The sequence below is a fragment of the Equus quagga genome, chromosome 8 (assembly GCF_021613505.1).
Source record: "Equus quagga isolate Etosha38 chromosome 8, UCLA_HA_Equagga_1.0, whole genome shotgun sequence".
NCBI lineage: Eukaryota > Metazoa > Chordata > Mammalia > Perissodactyla > Equidae > Equus > Equus quagga.
Window position 1 is genome coordinate 12254645 of NC_060274.1, and position 19463 is coordinate 12274107.

The 19463-nt window shown below is 38.1% G+C and overlaps 1 protein-coding gene across 2 annotated transcripts in view; it reads left to right on the forward strand.

The window, feature by feature from the left end:
• Positions 1-19463, forward strand: part of TFB1M (transcription factor B1, mitochondrial) — a 68356-nt gene that overhangs the window by 14140 nt on the left and 34753 nt on the right. The window contains exons 4-6 of one of the 2 annotated variants that reach the window (XM_046669297.1): positions 2587-2679; positions 4014-4165; positions 13667-13786. In XM_046669297.1, coding sequence (XP_046525253.1) covers positions 2587-2679; positions 4014-4165; positions 13667-13786 — 365 coding nt within the window. Of the gene's footprint in view, positions 1-2570; positions 2680-4013; positions 4166-13666; positions 13787-19463 lie in introns of both variants that reach the window. The other variant, XM_046669298.1, reaches the window with a different exon arrangement.

Here is a 19463-nt window from a genome sequence, read left to right on the forward strand (position 1 = left end):
TCCACCCCTCCACCATGCTCCAATATCATTATGATAATAAAAACATTTTTCTCTGTTAGCGGTTGGTTAGAAAGTCCTTCTGTGTCTCTGCTGAGTATCATTAGGTGTTTAAATGGCTGTTGTCTGTAATCATACTATCATTTCAGTTTGTGTGGCGCTTTTTCCCCTGATAATTGCTGCAGGGCCCTCACGTAAAGCTGTGAGCTCCAGCCTCCATTCTTTCTGCAGTGGGGAGTTGGGAAGGGGAAGCAACTACAAAGTAGTCATGGAAGAGGGAGACGTTTTAAAGAATGAGAGGGTTTGCTTTGTCATTGACTGAGACTTACGCCTGAAGGGGAGTCCCAAAGAGACACAACAGAAGTGGAACTTTAACCCTATGAGAGGAAGGCGAATGCGAATTATATCAGTTTGCTGGTATGCAGCTGTGTGTGTCAATGTGGAAAAAATAATATTCCAGATGTGGTTATCAGAGCATGTAAATTAATGCCAAAGAGCCAAGTTTACATTGTTAGGTTTTAGTCTTAATTACTAATTACTTTTCTATATATTGACATCGTGAAACATAAGCTTTTAGTTCTGCCTTTTTGTTTTTGGTATGCTAATTTGTTTTGTTTTAATTATATGAGGCATAATTATAGAAACAAATTCTAATGTTCTTCATTGACGGTAAATTCTATTATTAAATACACAGGTTTTCTACAGTAACAGCCTGTCGCATGGAGAACTATCTCCTTATTTACAGTATATTGAAGTTATTATGTTTTCTAAGATTTATTGTCTGGAACTCATCAGATTAAGTTTTAGCAAATCATGGTAATTTAAAATAATCTGTAAGTACAGTAATATCAGAGGTATGCAGTTATTTTTACTAAATTACCATGACTAAACATAGCAAACTGGATGATTCCCATACTTAAAATGTTTAGCCTTTTACCAATATAGGCATTTCAGCCATGTATTTCTAAAACAAACGTTACGTGTATAATTCTGCCTATCAGTGAAATAAATCTTTGCAAGTTTCTTGACCTTAGAAATTTTGGGAGCCAAAAGTCTCAAAGGCTAGCAGAGGAAGTCTCCAACTTGACAGAAAATTGAATGCCGTTTGGTCATTTACTTGTTCATTCACTCATCAAATATATATGAAGCCCCTACTATGGACTATTGTAGCTGCAGGCCCGTGAGGTAGAAGGAGACAGGTGCTGCCCTTAAGGAGCCTATGTTGTTGCAGGGAGAGAACCCTGTATGGACATCATTGTGGTCCAGTGTGTTTTAAGTGCTATAAAGACGCACGTGCAAGGCACAGTGTTGACCCAAAGGTAGGAGGAATCTACAGCCTGGGTGCCTTGGTCCAGTGTCTCCTCTCTGGCTTATGTGATGTTTCTTTCATCCTTCCTGTCAGCTGCCTGAGTTAGGCAAGGAGAGAGTTAGGAGAGGAAGTCAGCTTTAATTGAGGACCAATTGAAAAGCAAGACCCCGGGGTGCACAGGGCAGAAATGCCTTGAATTGGATGGAGCCGAGGTTCTTTGAGCTCCCTGAGCTGAGACTTACTGTGGGCAGAGGGTCGCCTCTTGCTTTTAATTACTTTAGTAATGATGTTTGTTCTTGTTGATTATATTTACTCCCACGTTTTAAACCTTGTAAGCTCAGGGACTGCATCTGGTTTCTCTGGTTTTTTTACCAAGGACTTTGAGAATCAAGTTTGTGTTGGGTACAGGGGCACTTAACACAGCATAGATTTATAGACGGCTTAGCTATAGGGCTCATTTTAGCTGGGTGCCGGCACTTTGGTGAGAGCATTTCTTAAGGTATGGTGCTGAGGTGGATGAAATGAAGAAAAAGAAGATAACAGCGGAATGGGTGCATTTTTTTCTTTTTCTTTTTTACTCAGAAAGACTGAAGGAAAGCACATGGTTAGGAAGGTAGAAATAAGCTAGGAGGTAGCTACTGTTCATGCAGGATGATTCATTAGGTTCAAAGTGCCTGTGGATCAAGAAATATTAAGATTGGGGGCGCTGTGGTCATGTTGAGTGTCTCAGACAGCTCGGCCATGACAAATGACTTTCCTGTTGGCTTGAATCTACCCATGGATTACGTTAAAGATCTTGGTAATACATAGAATCTTTTGTATACATTTAGGCTATAAAGATTTAGTTGAATTGAGCTCATCTTTCATATGCTTTATTCCTAATTAATTGTCAGTACTTCATTATAATGTCCTTAGTCTTTAATTTAAAAACTTACGGATTGAAATTGAGTTTTTGCTAAATTTATACAGAAATACAAATCATTCTGAGGGTCAAAATTATGTTGATATATTATTTGTGAAATTATAAGCTATTGATATACTATTATCTGTTACCATCCCCAGTCATTGCTATGTGTTAAAAGTGAAACGCCACAATTGTCTATTGCAGCAGACACAGTATACTACGAGTTCATTAATGATCACTCCTATTCTCTGGCTTTTCAGGTTGATTTAATGATGCACAGATTTGAAGTAAAAAAAAAAAAATTAGTTTCATTCTTCTCCAAAGTGTATGAGCTCATTTTATTGACCTTTTTGTAACTAGATGCTTTCTGATGCAGCACCTGGAAAACTGAGAATTGTCCATGGAGATGTGTTGACATTTAAGATAGAAAGGGCTTTTCCAGAAAGTCTTAAAAGACACTGGGAGGATGGTAAGTGACTTGGGTTGGTTCTCTTATTTTCTTTTGTAATTATTTTTATTACAAATGTTTATATTATTTATTATGTATTACAAATGTTTGTTGTTATACATTTATCTTAAAAATTATCTGAACAGAATTAAGTATTGTGCATTGTAATTTTTTTTTGCTGTTCTACTTTCTTCAAAAATATAAAATCGAATTACTTTTTCTTAATTCTAATTTGTGTCATATTTTTCAAATGGTTTGGGTTCTGTTCACATAAACTTGTCATTTTTATGATACCGTGTAAGGATGGGGTGAACTCTGAAGTGTTACTTTTTCCCAGTGGTGAAAAAGAAATGTTTTAGTAAACTAAGCCACACCCAAGCCTTTGCTGTACCTTTATTTCCATTCTTTTGCATTCAATGACCAACCAAGGCGCTCTTCCTTCGTGGACAGTGTTTACGGGGTTCCTGCTATGTGCCAGCTCTTTGGAATATGTAGGTAGACAGGGTAGGTTTCTTGCCTCCACAACCCCTCAGAACAAATGGAGGAGCGATTTTGGTGCACGCCTGTGTAGCTGCGACTGTGCCTCTGGCCTCTCCACAGCCGGGCTCCTTCGGACTGGTTCCCGCTGTCCACCTCCACCTTCCAACATGCCGCTCTCTTCTCAGCACGCTGCCTTCAGGTTTCCGCCCCTGCCCCAGCCACACTTGAGTCACCGTGACATCCTGATTGCCTGTTTCAAACCTTGGAGTCCTCCAGCATTCATTTAACTGTTGACTACTGTCTTCTGGAGGATTTCTCTGCTTCTGTCTTCCCTGATACCAGGCCCTCCTACTTTTCCTTTAACGTTATTGGGAGCTTTCTCAAACTTTTGCTGGTGGTTATTTTTCCACCCACCTCTTACGTGTTGTTTCTGAGATTTTTCTTTTGAGGCATCTCTCTTTTCATGCTACAGATTACTGCATTACTCCACTCCTATGGTTTCACTGACCACCTATATAATGCAGACACTTAACATCTTTATGTCCAGCCTGTATCCCCTTCCTGGGCTTCTGACCCTCTGACAGCTTCATCTGGGTGTCCCACAGGCACTTTGACCTCGTCATGTCCGAAGCAAATTCTCTTTTCCCATAAACCAACTCTGAACACTAATTAGGTAGAATTTTTTCCCTTAATAATCCAAAGCTGATTGTGAGAGTATATTGCTTTTGAAGAATAAATGGACTGAAAAAATACTCAGCCATATCTTTTCATATATTTTTGTTTGATGCTATTAATATCTAATTTGATTTTACCCTTAACTAAAATTTATTCAGAATATATATTCATTCCAAGTTGTTTTTTCTTCTGCCATCCAGATCCTCCAAATGTACATATTATTGGAAATCTGCCTTTTAGTGTATCAACTCCACTGATCATCAAGTGGCTTGAAAATGTTTCTCGTAGAGATGGACCTTTTGCTTATGGCAGAACCCAGATGACATTGACTTTTCAAAAGGAAGTGGCAGAGGTAAGTTTCAACTTTTTCTGGCTATTTTATCACATGATCAAATTCAAAATAATACTGCATTAAGTAAATACTCCTTTATACACACAGAAAAACCCAACAACAGCTTAACCAAAAATCAAACATGTAATGATGATGACAGATGTGACTGCAGTAAACTCTCCATGGAGAACGTGATTGACATCATGACATTCAAGAAGGCAGTATAGTAAATGTAGGATGGAGTGGCCATACAACAACTGAAGAAAGACGAAACTGTGGGATGTTGGTGATACATTAGTACATAGGGATTAGCACATGATATGTTAAAATTGATATGTTGAACTTAATGAGAATGTGATAATCAACTTGGAGCTGAGAGAGGGAGGGGGTTTGGTGTCTCATTATTCAGCGTATAGACTTCCACTTAATCCCCCACCTCAGCTATGCCTGCGATCCCACAGCAGGAGTGTTCCAGGTTCCCTCTCTAGAAAGTAAACCTACAGGGTAGGCAAGGTCAGTGTTTTAGCTGCAGTGGTTTAAGGAGGGGATCTGCAGACTAAGTGTTTTTAAAAAAATTTTATCGTGACATATAAATACGCAAGAGTATATAATGTATATGTATGGCTTAATAGAAAGACAGTCAAATCCCTACCCCCAGTCAAATTAATAATTAAATTACCAACATCTTTGACACCCTCTTGTATACGTCATTCTGATCGCATCTCCTGTCCCCCATGTACTACCAAGGTAATCAATACCATGAATTTGGGACTTAGCATTCCCTGAGTTGTTTATTACATAGATTCTTATCTATATAATTAATATACTTTAGTTTTGTCCATTTTTGAACTGCATACAAATGGATTCATACAGTATGTATTCTTTTATCCTGAGTCACCCATGTTGGTCATAGCTGTAGTTTGTTTGTAGAGCTGTATACTGCCCACTCTTTAACTCTGTCATAATTTATCCATTCTCCTCTTTTGGGACCCTGAATTTGTTTATATTTTGTTACTACAAAGAAAACTATCATAAACATTGTTATATTTATGTCAGCTGGAGCATATAGGCAAGATTTCTCTAGGGTGATACCCGGAAGTGGCAATGCTGGATCATAAGGTCTGCAAATCTTCACCCTTGCTGGATAATTCTAAATTGTTCTCTAGTCGTTATGCCCATTTATATTCCCACCAACAGTGTGTGTGAGTTCATTTTGCTCAGTATTCTTTTCAGTACGTGCTATTACCAAACTTAGGCATTTTTGTTAACCTGGGAAGAATGTGTCACTGTGGTTTTCTTTTGTCTTTTGCTGATTTTTAATGAAATTGAGCACCATTTTACATGTTTATTGGCCTTTTGGATAACGTGTTCTGTGAAGTGCTTGTCTCTTACCCGTTTTTCTGTTGGGTTGCTTGTCTCTCTCATGATTTGAAGGAGTTCTTACATATTCTTCATACTAGTTCTTTATTAATTAAATGTGTTGCCAATTTCTTCTTCCACTCTATGGCCTGTTATTGTTGTCTTTTTGCAATTTTAAATTTATGGTTAGTGCTTTTTGTATTTTGGTGAAGAAATCCTTTTATATCCTGAGATTGTGGAGATAGTCTTCTCTTATCTTGTAGAAGCTTTATTGTTTTACCTTTCACATTTATATCTATAATCCACTTGGGATTGATTTTTCTGTTTGGTTGAAGTAGAAGCCAATTTTGCTATTTCTAACATATCCCAGTTAATTCAACACCATTTATTGAAAAGTTTGCCCTTCACTGACCTCTTTCAAAACCTCTGACGTAATGACAAAGCTTATATAAGCATTGGTCTGATTAGAGACACCAAGAAGACAGATGATGTGAAATCCAGGAAGCAGAAGGCCCAATATAGAAGCTGGAGGAGCGAATCCTCAGGAAGAACATTCAGTTCACATCAGAGCAGATCAAGAATTTGACAGAATACCTGTCATGTTTAATACATTGAAAGAGTAGTTGTACAAGTTTGGGAGAGTTTAGGATTGAATTAGTGATAAATAAATAGAAAACTAAATACAGTAGGGATTGAAGCAAATAAAAGATACCATTATTGAAAAGAGAAGTAAAAAATAACATTTGGAGGTACATAATTGTTTATTTTGGAAACCTAAGGCAAAAAGAGGGACCTATATAAAAATAACCACAAAACTTTACCAAGAGTCTCCAAAGATCACTGAGATACGTCAACAGAAATATCAAAACCCTGGAAGGAAAAATTTTTATTGTAAAGATGCTTACTTTTCCAAATTATGTTTTTCGATAATGTCTTGAGATGTAGTTGAGTTCCAGGGGTCATCTTAAGGAATGGACCTGCAAGAATAGATACAAAATTTTGAAAAAGAAGAGTGATGAGGGAAGACTTACTTATCTAATATTAAAATGTGTTGTAAAGCTCTAATAATCGAAGCACTGTGACACAGCATGAAACAGATCAGTGAAGAGATTAGAAGGCCCAGAATCAGACAACTTAGTGTCTAATAATAATCAGATCATAATCAGGGGAAAAGAAGAATTACTTAGCAAATACATGGATATTTGGTTAACTCTTAGGAAAAAATTTAGTAGTTCACTATATATAGAAGTTGATTACAATTACTGTGTCTTGAAATTCACCACTCTTTTCTGGAATGGCTAATCTGTTGTTAAGTTTACTCAATTTATTTTATTTTATTTTGCTGAGGAAGATTAGCCTTGAGCTAACATCTGTTGTCAATCTTCCGGGGTTTTTCTTGCTTGAGGAAGATTAGCCCTGAGCTAACGTCTGTGCCAGTCTTCCTCTATCTTATATGTGGGTTGCCACCACAGCATGGCTGACACGTGGTGTAGGTCCATGCTCAGGATCTGAACCCATGAACCCAGGCCACTGAAGCAGAGGGTGCCAAGCTTAACCACTGTGCCAAGGGATTGACCCCATTTACTCAATTTATTTTTTATTTCAGATATTATATTTTTATCTCTAGAAGTTCTGTCTAGGTTCTTATTTATCTTCCCTTTCTCTGCTCATTATGTTCCTGCTTTCCTTGGCATCTTTGCGTATAAGTATAATATTTAAAAGAGCTGTTTTAAGATCTTTGCCTACTAATTTCATTACTTCTGTTATTTCTGCACTGTTTTACCAGTTGATTTTGTGTCTCTGTGTGAGTGTGAGGAAGATTGGCCCTGAGCTAACATTATTGCCAATATTCTTTTTGCTTGAGGAAGAGTGTCCCAGAGCTAACAGCTGTGGCACTCTTCCTCTGTTTTGTATGTGGGACACAACCACAGCAAGGCTTGATGAGCAGTGTATGGGTCCATGCCCGGGATCCAAACCTGCAAACCCTGGGCCACCAAAGCGGAGCTCCTGAACTTAATCACTACACCACCGGACTGGCCCCCACCACTAGTTGATTTTTTTTCCCTCTTTGCTACATGTCCCATTTTCTCCTGCTTTGCAAGCCTGGTAATTTTTGACAAGATACCAGATATCATGAGTGTTTTTGTGTTTGTTTTTAATGTTGTAGAGGGCTGGATTTTGTTGTATTGGGTTGCATGGTGGGTTTTGTTCCGGTATGTAGATAAGTTACTTGCAGGTTGGTTTGAGGCTTGCTTTTAGGCTTTGTTATGACGGGTCCAGATCCTTTAATCAGAGGCTAAGTCCCACTACTAAGTCACGACCTTTCTGAGGAACCCCCCAGTGCCCTGTGTATTTCAAGGGCTCTCTACTTTAGCTACTGGAAATGCAAACTATTTCTAGCCTTGCGTGAGCTCTGTTCTGTCCTACTGCTTTCTGATGGTTCTGCCTCCCAGCCTCCCAAGCCTTGAGTTAACCTCAGGCACTTACAGATCAGTGCTCAGCCAAAGACTTAAAGGAGCAGATCTCAGGAGCTCTGCTCACTCCCTTCTCCTCCTGCCCCAACCCGTGGCCACATCTCCAGTAGTCAGCCCCGCACATTCTGGCTGCCTTGGCCCCCCAGAACTCCAGCCTCTGTCTCCTCAGGTCAGGGAGTGCTCTGGGCTCTGTGTTCCTCTTCCCTGTGCTGCAGCCTGAGAATGGCCCCCAGGTGTAAGCTTCTGTCACTGATCACGGTCCCATGCTGCCTGTTGTCCAGTTTATGAAAACTGTTGTTTCATGCATTTTATTCAGCTTCATAGTTGTTTCTGTAAGCAGCTTTTTAATATCAGAATTCCTTTGAGAATGGATTATATACTACATTAGTTCAGTTCTTTAGATGCCTTCTTTTCAAATAATGTATGAGTCTATCATAAGAATTTTGTTTCTTAGATACATCTCTCTCTTTTAAGCCCTTTAGAGCAGTGGTTCTCATGGAGTGATTTGCCTCACCCACCCCTTAGGGACATTTTTAGTTGTCACAACTAGGGGGAGGAGCTTCTGGTGTCTAGTGGATAGAGGTTAGGGATGCTGGTCAACATCTTTCCGTGCACAGGACAGTCCCCCACAACAAAGAATTATTCAGCATTAACCATCCCAAAATGTCAATAATGCTGAAGTTGAGAAACTGCTTTAGAGTACTTGGCCATAAAATCCATCACAAGAATGTAGGACCCTTTTGCATTTGTGAGGGACTCTAAGATGCCATCCCACTTTCCTAAGTTTCTTGTCACTTCCTTCTCATGAGTCTGTTCATTCTCTTCTGTTGGTTTGAGTTGAGGGCATGTTAATAGTTTGCTTTGTTGGTTTTCTCAACCTTTAGATTTGTCCTTGGGTTTTTTTCCTAGCTGACATGATGATTATAGTATTTCTGTTCTTGAATAACACAGTAGAGATGCAAAATACCATGTACTCTAATTCTTTTTGGGAAAGAGCAAAGAAACAGGCTTAAAAGATGGAGTAATATTTTCAGTGACTCAGAATGTCAGTGTGGTTGTTAATAATAGTGTTGCTTCGACTTCACCATATGCAATTATTTTTCTTTAACCAAAAAAAGTTGATTTTAATATGAATATTGAGAAGAGTTTATATTGAGTCTATAATTTATGGAATGCTTTAGAAGTATGGGTACCACTGGTCCTCTGACTGATTTTCACATTTTGCAAGTGGAAGTTTCTATGGGAGAATATATAGCGTGATTTTCTTACATACCCTCTCTTTGTTCTTGACACTGTCTTATTTGTAATTTTGTATTTTAGCCGCGGAAAACATTTTTAAATAAATATTTTCTTTGCTTGGCTTTGTGAGTTATAAAACAGAAATAAATGAGCACAGTCCCCTTACTCGCTTCTCTCTAGGACTGCAGGGTGGAAGTGTAGGCATTCAGTGCACACACATTAAGAGACACACAGACTATATAAAGTTACAGCTCATAAAGTAGAATCAGACTGTGTAGCAGTAACGAGACCTTAACAAATCTCATCTGACCTCATTTTATAGATGATGAAACCGAGGCTCAGAGTTGTTTAATGTCTTCCAGAAGGTCATGGAGCCAGTGACAGAGAATGCTGAACTTGAACACAGGTCGCATGTTTTCTGCTGAAGTCATGGTGTTCAAGTCCTTCATGTGAGCGGCCTGTGGGCTTTGCTTTCTGGGTCCAGCATCAGCCTCCTTATCTCCTGCCCTCTCTGGGGACCCTGGCTGTTGAATGGTCACATCCCTAGCAGGGAGAGAGTCACCTCTCTGTTAATTATCTAGTTCTTACTGTCCTTGATATTTGGCTGTGTAGCTTCTCAAGTATAAGCCCTATTTTTCTACTTAAAATTATTTTAGATGAATAAGAAAAAAAATAACACTGTCCTTGCGAATTCTTTGACCCCTTGTTTTTCTTATACTCAGTCGGAATGCTTAAAAGCTCAAGGGTTAGAGGTTTCCTTTTACTGAAAAATTAACTGGTTTGGTTTCCTGGCCTTTGCTGTTAAAATCTTCTATCTCGACTTTGAATTTTCATAGCTTTACCTATAATGTATGTATCAGAGAAATGTCAATTCATGTTTGAATGGTTGATCGACCATTTAACTCTTAAGCTAGCTTTTAGTGAAGTCTTTTGCAAAGCTCTCCGGTTTGAATTGTTCCGTAATGAGTTAGGGCAGGTGTGTGTGCTGCTTTCTTCTAAATTAAAACCTAGGATTCACGTGTTTTCATCTCCACACCCTGGGTGTGTTTGCTCCAGAGATTGGATGGGTCAAGTTAGTGGGTCAGGATACCCTGTGCCCTGGCAGGACTGGATGCATAGTGCTCTACGTGAAATGTTCTGAAACGTGTCTTTATATCAAATTAGCTTACCCTGTGCCTCACTGCTTTGCTTTTTGGTTAAAGTGATTTTTAAATTCTCTTGCATTCACCAGTGCAAACAGACCTTTCAGATGTAAAGTGAAAAATTGGAAGAAAATCCAGGTTGAAATAATAATTTTTAATCTGGGCATTTCTTTTGGTTTATTTCGAATTTTGTGATTATGTTCATGCTAGATTTTAGTTTTATACAGCTGTTTGAATTGAGCCAGTTTGCACAATGCATTTTGAATTTTATACCAGTGGTAAAATTAAGCTCTTTTTCTTTCTTTATGAAGAACTAGAAATATTTTTGACTATTTGATCCATAAGCTTATTCTTTAACTTAAATCTGTACTTCCATTGTTTGTCTTTATGTTTTTTATATTTGCTTGAGAATATATGTATTTGTTGGTTTTACATTTTAGTAGGGAAGAGTTTGTTTTGTCACGTGTAGTGTAGCAACTCATTACTTGTCTTGAACTCAACTTCCCAATAATTTCAACTCTCCAAATACAGGCAAGAGCCAGGTAACTTAAAATAAAAAGGCATGAGATGAGGGATGGCTTCTGAGTAAGAAAGTAGATGCGACCAAACGTGCAGTTAATTTTGCCCATAGGAAATTTTCTCGGTATCTCAGATTAAAACCTATGTTTTCATCTTATTTAAGGCAGATCTCTTACAAGCCAAATTATGTGGTTTTCATGCCCACAGCAGGTTAGAAGCAGCAAAGTAAAAGGAACTGTTAGAGCTTGGCATGACAGTGATGCAGCAAAGAGAAAACCCAGTGCGGTAAATACAACTCAGAAAGCACAGTGTCTGTTTAGCGAGGAGACACGCTGCTGGCTTACCAGCTCCAGGATTATCCCAGTCATCGTTGGTATTTTATTGTTGACCCTCTGTCATTCAGAAGAGGTTTAGAATGTCCAGTGAGCTCTTAGAACACAGAGAAGCAGAATGCATTTTAGAAAGATGGTATGCCTAATTTTATTTTACCCGTGACTTAGCTTGGTCCAACCCTAACATATTGCCGTAGTTTTCATAGCTTTTTTTAAGAAGTAAAATATTGTAGATGGGGTTGGAGCCGTTCTCCATCCCCTTTCTTTTTCTCCTGAGTTGTACCATCTTAAAATTTATATTCATCATTCCCTTGCACGTGTTTTACCTTCATCTCAGTTATAGATACACACACAGAGTGAACAGTAAGTTATCTTTTGAAGTTTTTATACAAATGGAGTCATGCTGTACTTATTTTCTGCCACTTAATTTTTTTATTCTACTTTGGGGTATATGTTGGTAACCCTATTATTCACTTTCACTATCCTTTAGTATTCCAGTCAGAATTGCCACAATTTACTTATTCATTCACCTGTTGATGGACCTTTGTTTTTCCACTTTTCTTGATGCTTCACACCATGTTGCAGTGCGCATTCTTCTGCATATCTCTTGGGGAGTATGTAAGCTCTTCTCTAGGACGTACTTCTGAAGGTAGACTGGAAGGATCAGAAGGGTTGACTCGGCTTCACCTTTACTCTGTATATTGCCAAATTGTGGTCCAAAGTGCTCGTGCCTATTTTCCCTCTCACTAGCAGTGTCCTCTTGCCATGTCCTCGCCTTTACTTGGTTCTGTTTAAATTATTTTCATTTCGTGCATGTGAACTTGTATCTCATTATGGCTTTAATGTGCATGTCCCTAATTTGTAATCTGCTTGAAGACAGTTCATGGTTCATTTGTGTTGCTCTTATCATTTCTTACCATATTTTCTATTAGTTGTTTGTCTTTTGATTATTGATCTGTAGGTGTTTCTTCTATATTCTGAACACTAATCCTTTATCAGATGTATGAGTTTCAAATACCTTCTGTCAGTCTGTGACTTATCTTTTTTTTTTTAAGAATTGTTGCCTGAGCTGGCATCTATTGCCAATCTTCTTTTTTTTTCCTCCTGCCTTCTTCTTCTCCCCGAAGCCCCCCAGTACGTAGTTGTAGGTCCTTCTAGTTGTGGCATTTGGGACGCCGCCTCAGCGTGGCCTCTTAAGTGGTGCTAGGTCCGTGCCCAGGATCCAAACCGACAAAACCCCAGGCCACTGAAGTGGAGTGCGTGAACTTAACCACTCGGCCATGGGGCTGGCCCCTGTAACTTATCTTTATAGGGTTTTTATTATACAGACGTCTTTACTTTTAATAGAACAAAATATATCAGGCTTTTCTTTTATGGCTTCTGCCTTTACATCTCTAAGTTCTTCCCTACTGTGGAGGTCATAGATATTTACTAAGAAAAATTTTTTAAAGTTTTGCTTTTCACTCACTTGGCATTTATTGTTGGTTATAGTACAAGACAGAGACCTGCTTTGCCCCCTGTAGACACCTACTTGTACTAGCATCACTTGTTGAATGATCACTTTCCCCTGAGCACTTGCTCCATCACATCTGTCACGTATCAAATATCCTCATGTACTGGGGTCCGTTTCTAAGGCTTTTTGTCCCGTTGGTCTGTCTGTGCCTGTAGCAATACCGTACGGCCTTCATTTTGACACCTGGTGGGCTGAGTCACCCCACCTCGTCTTCCCCCCCACGTCCGTTGTCCCTGTTCTTCAGGAGTGTCCTGGCTCTTCTTGCCCTTTGCTTTTCTGTTTAAAGTGTAATGGAATTTAAAGTTCTTTTTAAAAATCCTTTTGGGATTTTCGTTGAAATTGCACTGTATTTATGAGTTAATTTGTATATACCTGATTTTAGAATAAACATGTTTGGGTGCTTAAAAGAATAAATTCCTAGTTTCTTGTAAAAATCAGTTGTCAAAAACAGCCAATTCTCCAGGAGTTCTGAATAGTCAAGGTTTTATTACGTTTAAATAAAGAAAAGGACACCATTGAAAATGTTCGCTTATATATTGGAGTAATTCATAAAACTAAAATATTTAAGCATCTTTAGTTCTTCATTATGCTTGCTAATTTCTTCATTCATCAAAGATTTATTGATTACTTGTTTCGTACAGGACTTTCTTCTACAGAAAGTAACGGTGATTTGAAAATCCTCCACAGTCAGTGGCAGGGAGGTTTTCTTACTTGATTTTTGAGTGCATTGTATATGGTATTATTCACAGTTCTTTGATGTACCTCAGTTGATATTGGGGGAGAGTGTTCCCCATGCTGACGACATAATATGTGTCAAATAGCTTATGCTTTTAAACTTTGCATCAAAAAAATCCACCTGGTGTTCATAGATAATGCAACATTGGCTCCATTCCATCTGACCAGACTGAATTCATTATTTGCTCAAATTCCCTTTTCTTCCATAGAGACTTACAGCCACTACGGGAAGCAAACAGCGCAGTCGCCTTTCCATTATGGCCCAGTACCTCTGCAGCGTGCAGCACGTCTTGACAATTCCAGGTCGGGCTTTCGTCCCCAAACCAGAGGTGAGTTTCTATTTGTTTTAGTATCTGGAATTAGGATTTTAATTATAATCTTTGTTCTTCCGGGGATGTGTCATAGGAAATTCTCTCTTGGATCTGATCTTTATTTATATGCAAACTGTACCATAACTTTTTCTTTACCTCTCCAGAATAAGAACCATAAAAATCACAATGTGGATAGTTAGTTCTGTTCTAATTTTCTCCCCCTTAGATAGAATGACCAAATGTCGAGGTTTGTCCGTGTTGCCCTGGTGGTGGCGGTGGTATTACTATTATTATTATTACCATCATCCCTGTTTATTCTTAAAAGTATCCCAGGATGGAAGATAAGTTATATGGTCACTCAGTCCTCACAAAAAGAAATGAGAATTTTTTGTGATTCTGATAGAGACTTCTGACTAAAGTTATATCAAACGTTATTTATTTATTTATTTTTATTGAAATACAGTTGACATATAACATTGTGTAAATTTAAGGTATACAATATGTTCACTTGATACATTCATATATTGTAATATGATTGCCATTGTAGCGATAATTAGCACCTCTATCATGTTACATAATTATCCTTTTGGTAGTTGGAATAATTAAGTTCTAATCTCTTAGCAAGTTTGATTATAATACGAATTGTTGTCTATATTCACTGTACTGTGCATTATATCTCTAGGGCTTGTTTACTACTCATTGTTAGTTTGTGCCCTTAAACGACATCTGTCCTGTCCCACTACCCCTGGCAACCACCATATTATTCTGTTTTCACAAGCTTGGCTTTTTAAATTTCCCCATATAAGTGAGATCATGCAGTACTTGTCTTTCTCTCTCTGAATTATCTCACTTAGTATAATATGCTCAAGGTCCATCCATGTTGTCACAAATGTCAGAATTTCCTTCTTTCTCGTGGCTGAGTAATACTCCATTGTGTACATGTACCACATTTTCTTTATCCATTCATCTGTCGATGACACTTAGTTGTTTCCCTGTCTCGGCTGTTGTGAATAACGCTGCAGTGAACATGGGGTGCAGATGTCTTTTCAAGTTAGTGGTTTCATTTTCTTCAGGTAAGTACCTGGAAGTGGAATTGCTGGATCATACGGTAGCTCTGTTTTTAACTTTTGAGGGATCTTCATACCGTTTTCCATGGTGGCCGTACCGAGTTACATTCCCCCCGAGAGTGCACAAGGGTTCCCTTTTCTCCGAATCGTCGCCAGCACTTTTCTCGTCTTTTTGTTGATAGCCATTCTAGCAAGTGTGAGGTGATGCCTCATTGTGGGTTTGATTTGCATTTCCCTGATGATTAGTGATCCTGAGCATCTTTTCATGTACCTGTTGGCCATTTGGATGTCTTCTTTAGAAAAATGTCTGTTTAGTTCTTCTGCCCATTTTTCAACCAGATTGTGTTTATTTTTGTTATTGAATTGTATGAGTTCTCTGTATATTTTGGATTTTAACCCCTTATTCAATATATGATTTGCAAAAATTTTCTCCCATTCTGTACATTGCTTTTCTTTTTGTTAATGATTTCTTTTGCTGTACAAAAGCTTTTGAGTTTAATGTAGCCCCATTTGTTGATTTTTTCTTTTGTTCTTTGTGCTTTTTTTGTCATATCCAAAAAATCATCGCCAAGACCAGCGTCAGGGTGCTTCTTGCCTATGTTTCTTCTAGGAGTTTTATAGTATCAGGTCTTATGTTTAGTCTTTGATCCATTGTGAGTTAATTTTCCTGGGTGGCGTAAGATAGGGGTCCAGTTTAGGGCTCTGCATGTGTTTATTCAGTTTTGCCAGCACCATTTGTTGAAGAAACCGTCCTTTTTCCGTGGAGTGCTCTTGGCTCTCTTGTCAAATGTTGACTGTATAAACAAGGGTTTAATTCTGGGGTCTGTGTTCTGTTCCATTGGTCTGTGTGTTTTGTGCCAGTGCCCTACTGCTTTTGTTATTGTAGCTTCGAGTGTAGTTTGAGATCAGAAAGTGTGATACCTCCAGCTTTGTTCTTTTTCCTCAGGATTGCTTTGGCTATTCTGGGGCTTTTATGGTTCCCTACAAGTTTTAGAATTGTTTTTTCTCTTTCTGTGAAGAATGCCATTGGTATTTTCATGGGAATTGCATTGAATCTATAGATGGCTCTGGGTAGGCTGGACATTTTAACAATATTACTTCTTCCAATAAATGAACACAAGATGTCTTTCCATTTGTTTGTATCTTGGTCCATTCCTTTCAGCAAAGTCTTGTAGTTTTCATTGTACAGTTCTTTCACTTTGTTGGTTAAATTTATTCCTAAGTATTTTCTTGTTTTTGATGCTGTCATGAATGGGATAGTTTCTTTATTTCTTTTTCAGATTTTTCATCCATAGTATATAGAAATGCTACTGATTTCTGTATGTTGATTTTGTATCCTTCATCTTTACTGAAATTGTTGATCAGTTCAAACAGTGTTTCGCTTGAGTCTGTGTACAGAATCAGATCATCTGCAAATGGCAGCGGTTTTGCTTCTTCCTTCCCAATTCCTATGTCTGTTATTTGTTTCTCTTGCGTAAGTGGTCTACCTAGGACCTCCAGTGCTATGCTGAATAGAGTGGTGAGAGTGGGCATCCTTTTCTTGTCCCTGATCTTAGAGGAAAAGCTTTCAGTTTTTCTCCATTGAGTATAATTTTAGCTGCGGGTTTGTTGTATATGGTCTTTATTGTGTTCAGCTACGTTCCTTCTGTACCCAATGTGCTAAGTGTTTTTTTGTTTTGTTTTGTTTTGTTTTGAGAAAGATTAGCCCTGAGCTAACATCTGTGGCCACCAATTCTCCTCTTTTTGCTGAGGAAGACTGGCCCTGAGCTAACATCCGTGCCCATTTTCCTCTGCTTTACATGTGGGACGCCTGCCACTGCATGGCTTGACAAGCAGTATGTAGGTCCACACCTGGGATCCAAACGGGTGAACCCTGGGCTGGCCCCAATATGCTGAGTGTTTTTGTTATGAAAGGATATTGTATTTTGTCAAATACTTTTTCTGCATCTATTGAGATGACTGTGTGATTTTTATCTTTCATTTTATTAATGTGATGTATTACATTTATTGATTTTTGTATGTTGAACCATCCTGTATCCCAGGGATAAATCCCTCTTGGTTACAGTGTATAGTCCTTTTTATGTGTTCCTTGAATTCAGTTTGCTGATATTTTGTTGAGAATTTTTGTATTTGTATTTATCAAGGGTATTGGTCCATAGTTTTCATTTCTTGTGGTGACCTTATCTGGCTTTGGTATCAGGGTAATGCTGGCCTCAGAATGCATTTGGAAGTATTCTCTCCTCCTCAGGTTTTTGGAAGAGTTTGAGAAGGATTGGTGTTAATTCTCGTTTTAATGTTTGGGAGAATTTGCCAGTGAAGTCATCTGCTCCTGAGGTTTTCTCTGTTGGGACGTTTTTGATTACTGATTCAATCTCTGTACTTGTTATCGATCTGTTCAGATTTTCTGTCTCTCCCTGATTCAGTCTTGGTAGTTTATGTGTTTTATAAATTTAGCATTTATTTTAGGTTATCTAATTTGTTGGCATATAATTGTTCATAATAGTCTCTTATGATCCCCTGTATTTCTGTAGTAGCAGTTGTAATGTTTCCTTTTTCATTTCTAATTTTATTTGCATCTTCTCTCTTTTTTTCTTAGTCTGGCTAAATTTTTGTCAATTTTGTTTATCTTTTATGAAGAATCAACTTTTAGTTTTGTTGATCCTTTCTATTTTTCTGCTCTCTATTTCATTTATTTCTCTAATCTTTACTGTTTCCTTCCTTCTGCTAACTTTGTTCTTCTTTTTCTAGTTCCTTGAGGTGTAAGCAAAGTTAGGTTGTTTATTTCATATCTTTTTTTTTTAATGTGGGCATTTATTGCTATAAACATCCCTCTAAGAACTACTTTTGCTGCATTCCATAGGTTTTGATATGTTGTATTTCCATTTTCATTTGTTTTGAGATAGTTTTCTATTTCCCTTTTGATTTCTTTGACCCATTGGTTGTTCAATGTGTGTTGTTTAGTCTCCACGTTTTTAGATTTCCCAGCTTTCCTCTTGTTGATTTCTAGTTTTATACCATTGTGGTCAGAAAAGAGCATGATTTCGATCTTAAATTTGCTGAGATTTGTTTCGCACTCTATTATATGATCTGTCCTGGAACTTGTTTTGTGTGCACTCGAGAAGAATGTGTGTTCTGCTGCTGTTGGATGGAATGTTCTACGTGTGTCTGCTAAGTCCGCTTGTTTTAGAGTGTGGTTTAATTCCAATATTTTCTTGTTGTTGTTGTGTCTGGATAATCCGTCCATTGCTGACAGTGGCATTGAAGTCCGCTACAGTATTGTTTGCTATTTCTTCCTTTAGATCTGTTAATATTTGCTTAATGTATTTTGGTGCTCTGATGTTGGGTGCGCATATATTTACAACTGTTATATCTTCCTGATGTATTGACCCCTTTGTATGGTGACCTTTTTTGTCTCTTGTTAGCGTTTTTGGCTTGAAGTCTACTTCGTCTGATGTGAGTATGGTTGCACCTGCTGTCTTTTGGTTTCCCCTTACATGGAATATGCTCTTCCAACCCTTCACTTTGAGCCTGTGTGTGTCTTTAGAGTTGAAATGCATTTCTTGTAGGAGCATATAGTTGGGTCTTGTTTTTTATCCATCTGGCCGCTCTCTGCCTTTTGATTGCTGAATTCAGTCCATTTATATTTAGAGTGATTATTGATGTGTAATGATTTACTGTTGCCATCTTATCATTGGCCTTGTGGTTCTTTTGGGTCTCCATTGTTTCTTTTTCCCTGTTTCTATGTATGTTTCTTAAGTGGTGGTTTTCCATGGTGATTTGCTCTGTCTCCCCTTTTATTCTCTGTGTCTGTCCTCTAGATTTTTGCTTTCTGATTACCATGTGGCTTACATAAGCATCTCATAGATAAAATAAGCCTTCTTTTGCTGAGAGTACCTTATCTTCATTCTCTTATAGAGGTTCCACCCTTTTATTCCTCTTTTATATTTTTGATGTCACAATTTACCTCTTTTTATACTGTGAATTCATTGAGAATTATAGTAGCTGTAGTTTTTGATGCTCTTTTCCTATGTCTTTACACTCGAACTAAGTGGTTAATACACCATTCTAACATAGAGTTACAGGTTTCTAACTTTGTTTGTTTTTCACCTTTGCTAGAGTATTGTATACTTTCAGTTGCTTTTGGGTCACTAATTAGCATCTTCATTTTAGCTTAAAGAACTACTTTGAGCACTTCTTGCAAGGCAGGTCTAGTGGTGGTTTACTCTCTCAGTTTTTTTTTTTGGGGGGGGGGTTTTGTTATTCTTTTGTGTGTGTGTGTGTGTGTGTGTGTGTTTTTTATTAATGTTATGATAGATTACAACCTTGTGAGATTTCAGTTGTACATTTTTGTTAGTCATGTTGTGGGTACACCACTTCCCCCTTTGTGCCCTCCCCCCAACCCCCCTTTTCCCTGGTAACCACCGATCTGATCTCCTTATCAATATACTAACTTCCACCTATGAGTGGAGTCATATAGAGTTCGTCTTTCTCTGACTGGCTTATTTCGCTTAACATAAAACCCTCGAGGTCCATCCACGTTGTTGTGAATGGGCCAATTTTGTCTTTTTTTACAGCTGAGTAGTATTCCATTGTGTATATATACCACATCTTCTTTATCCAATCATCAG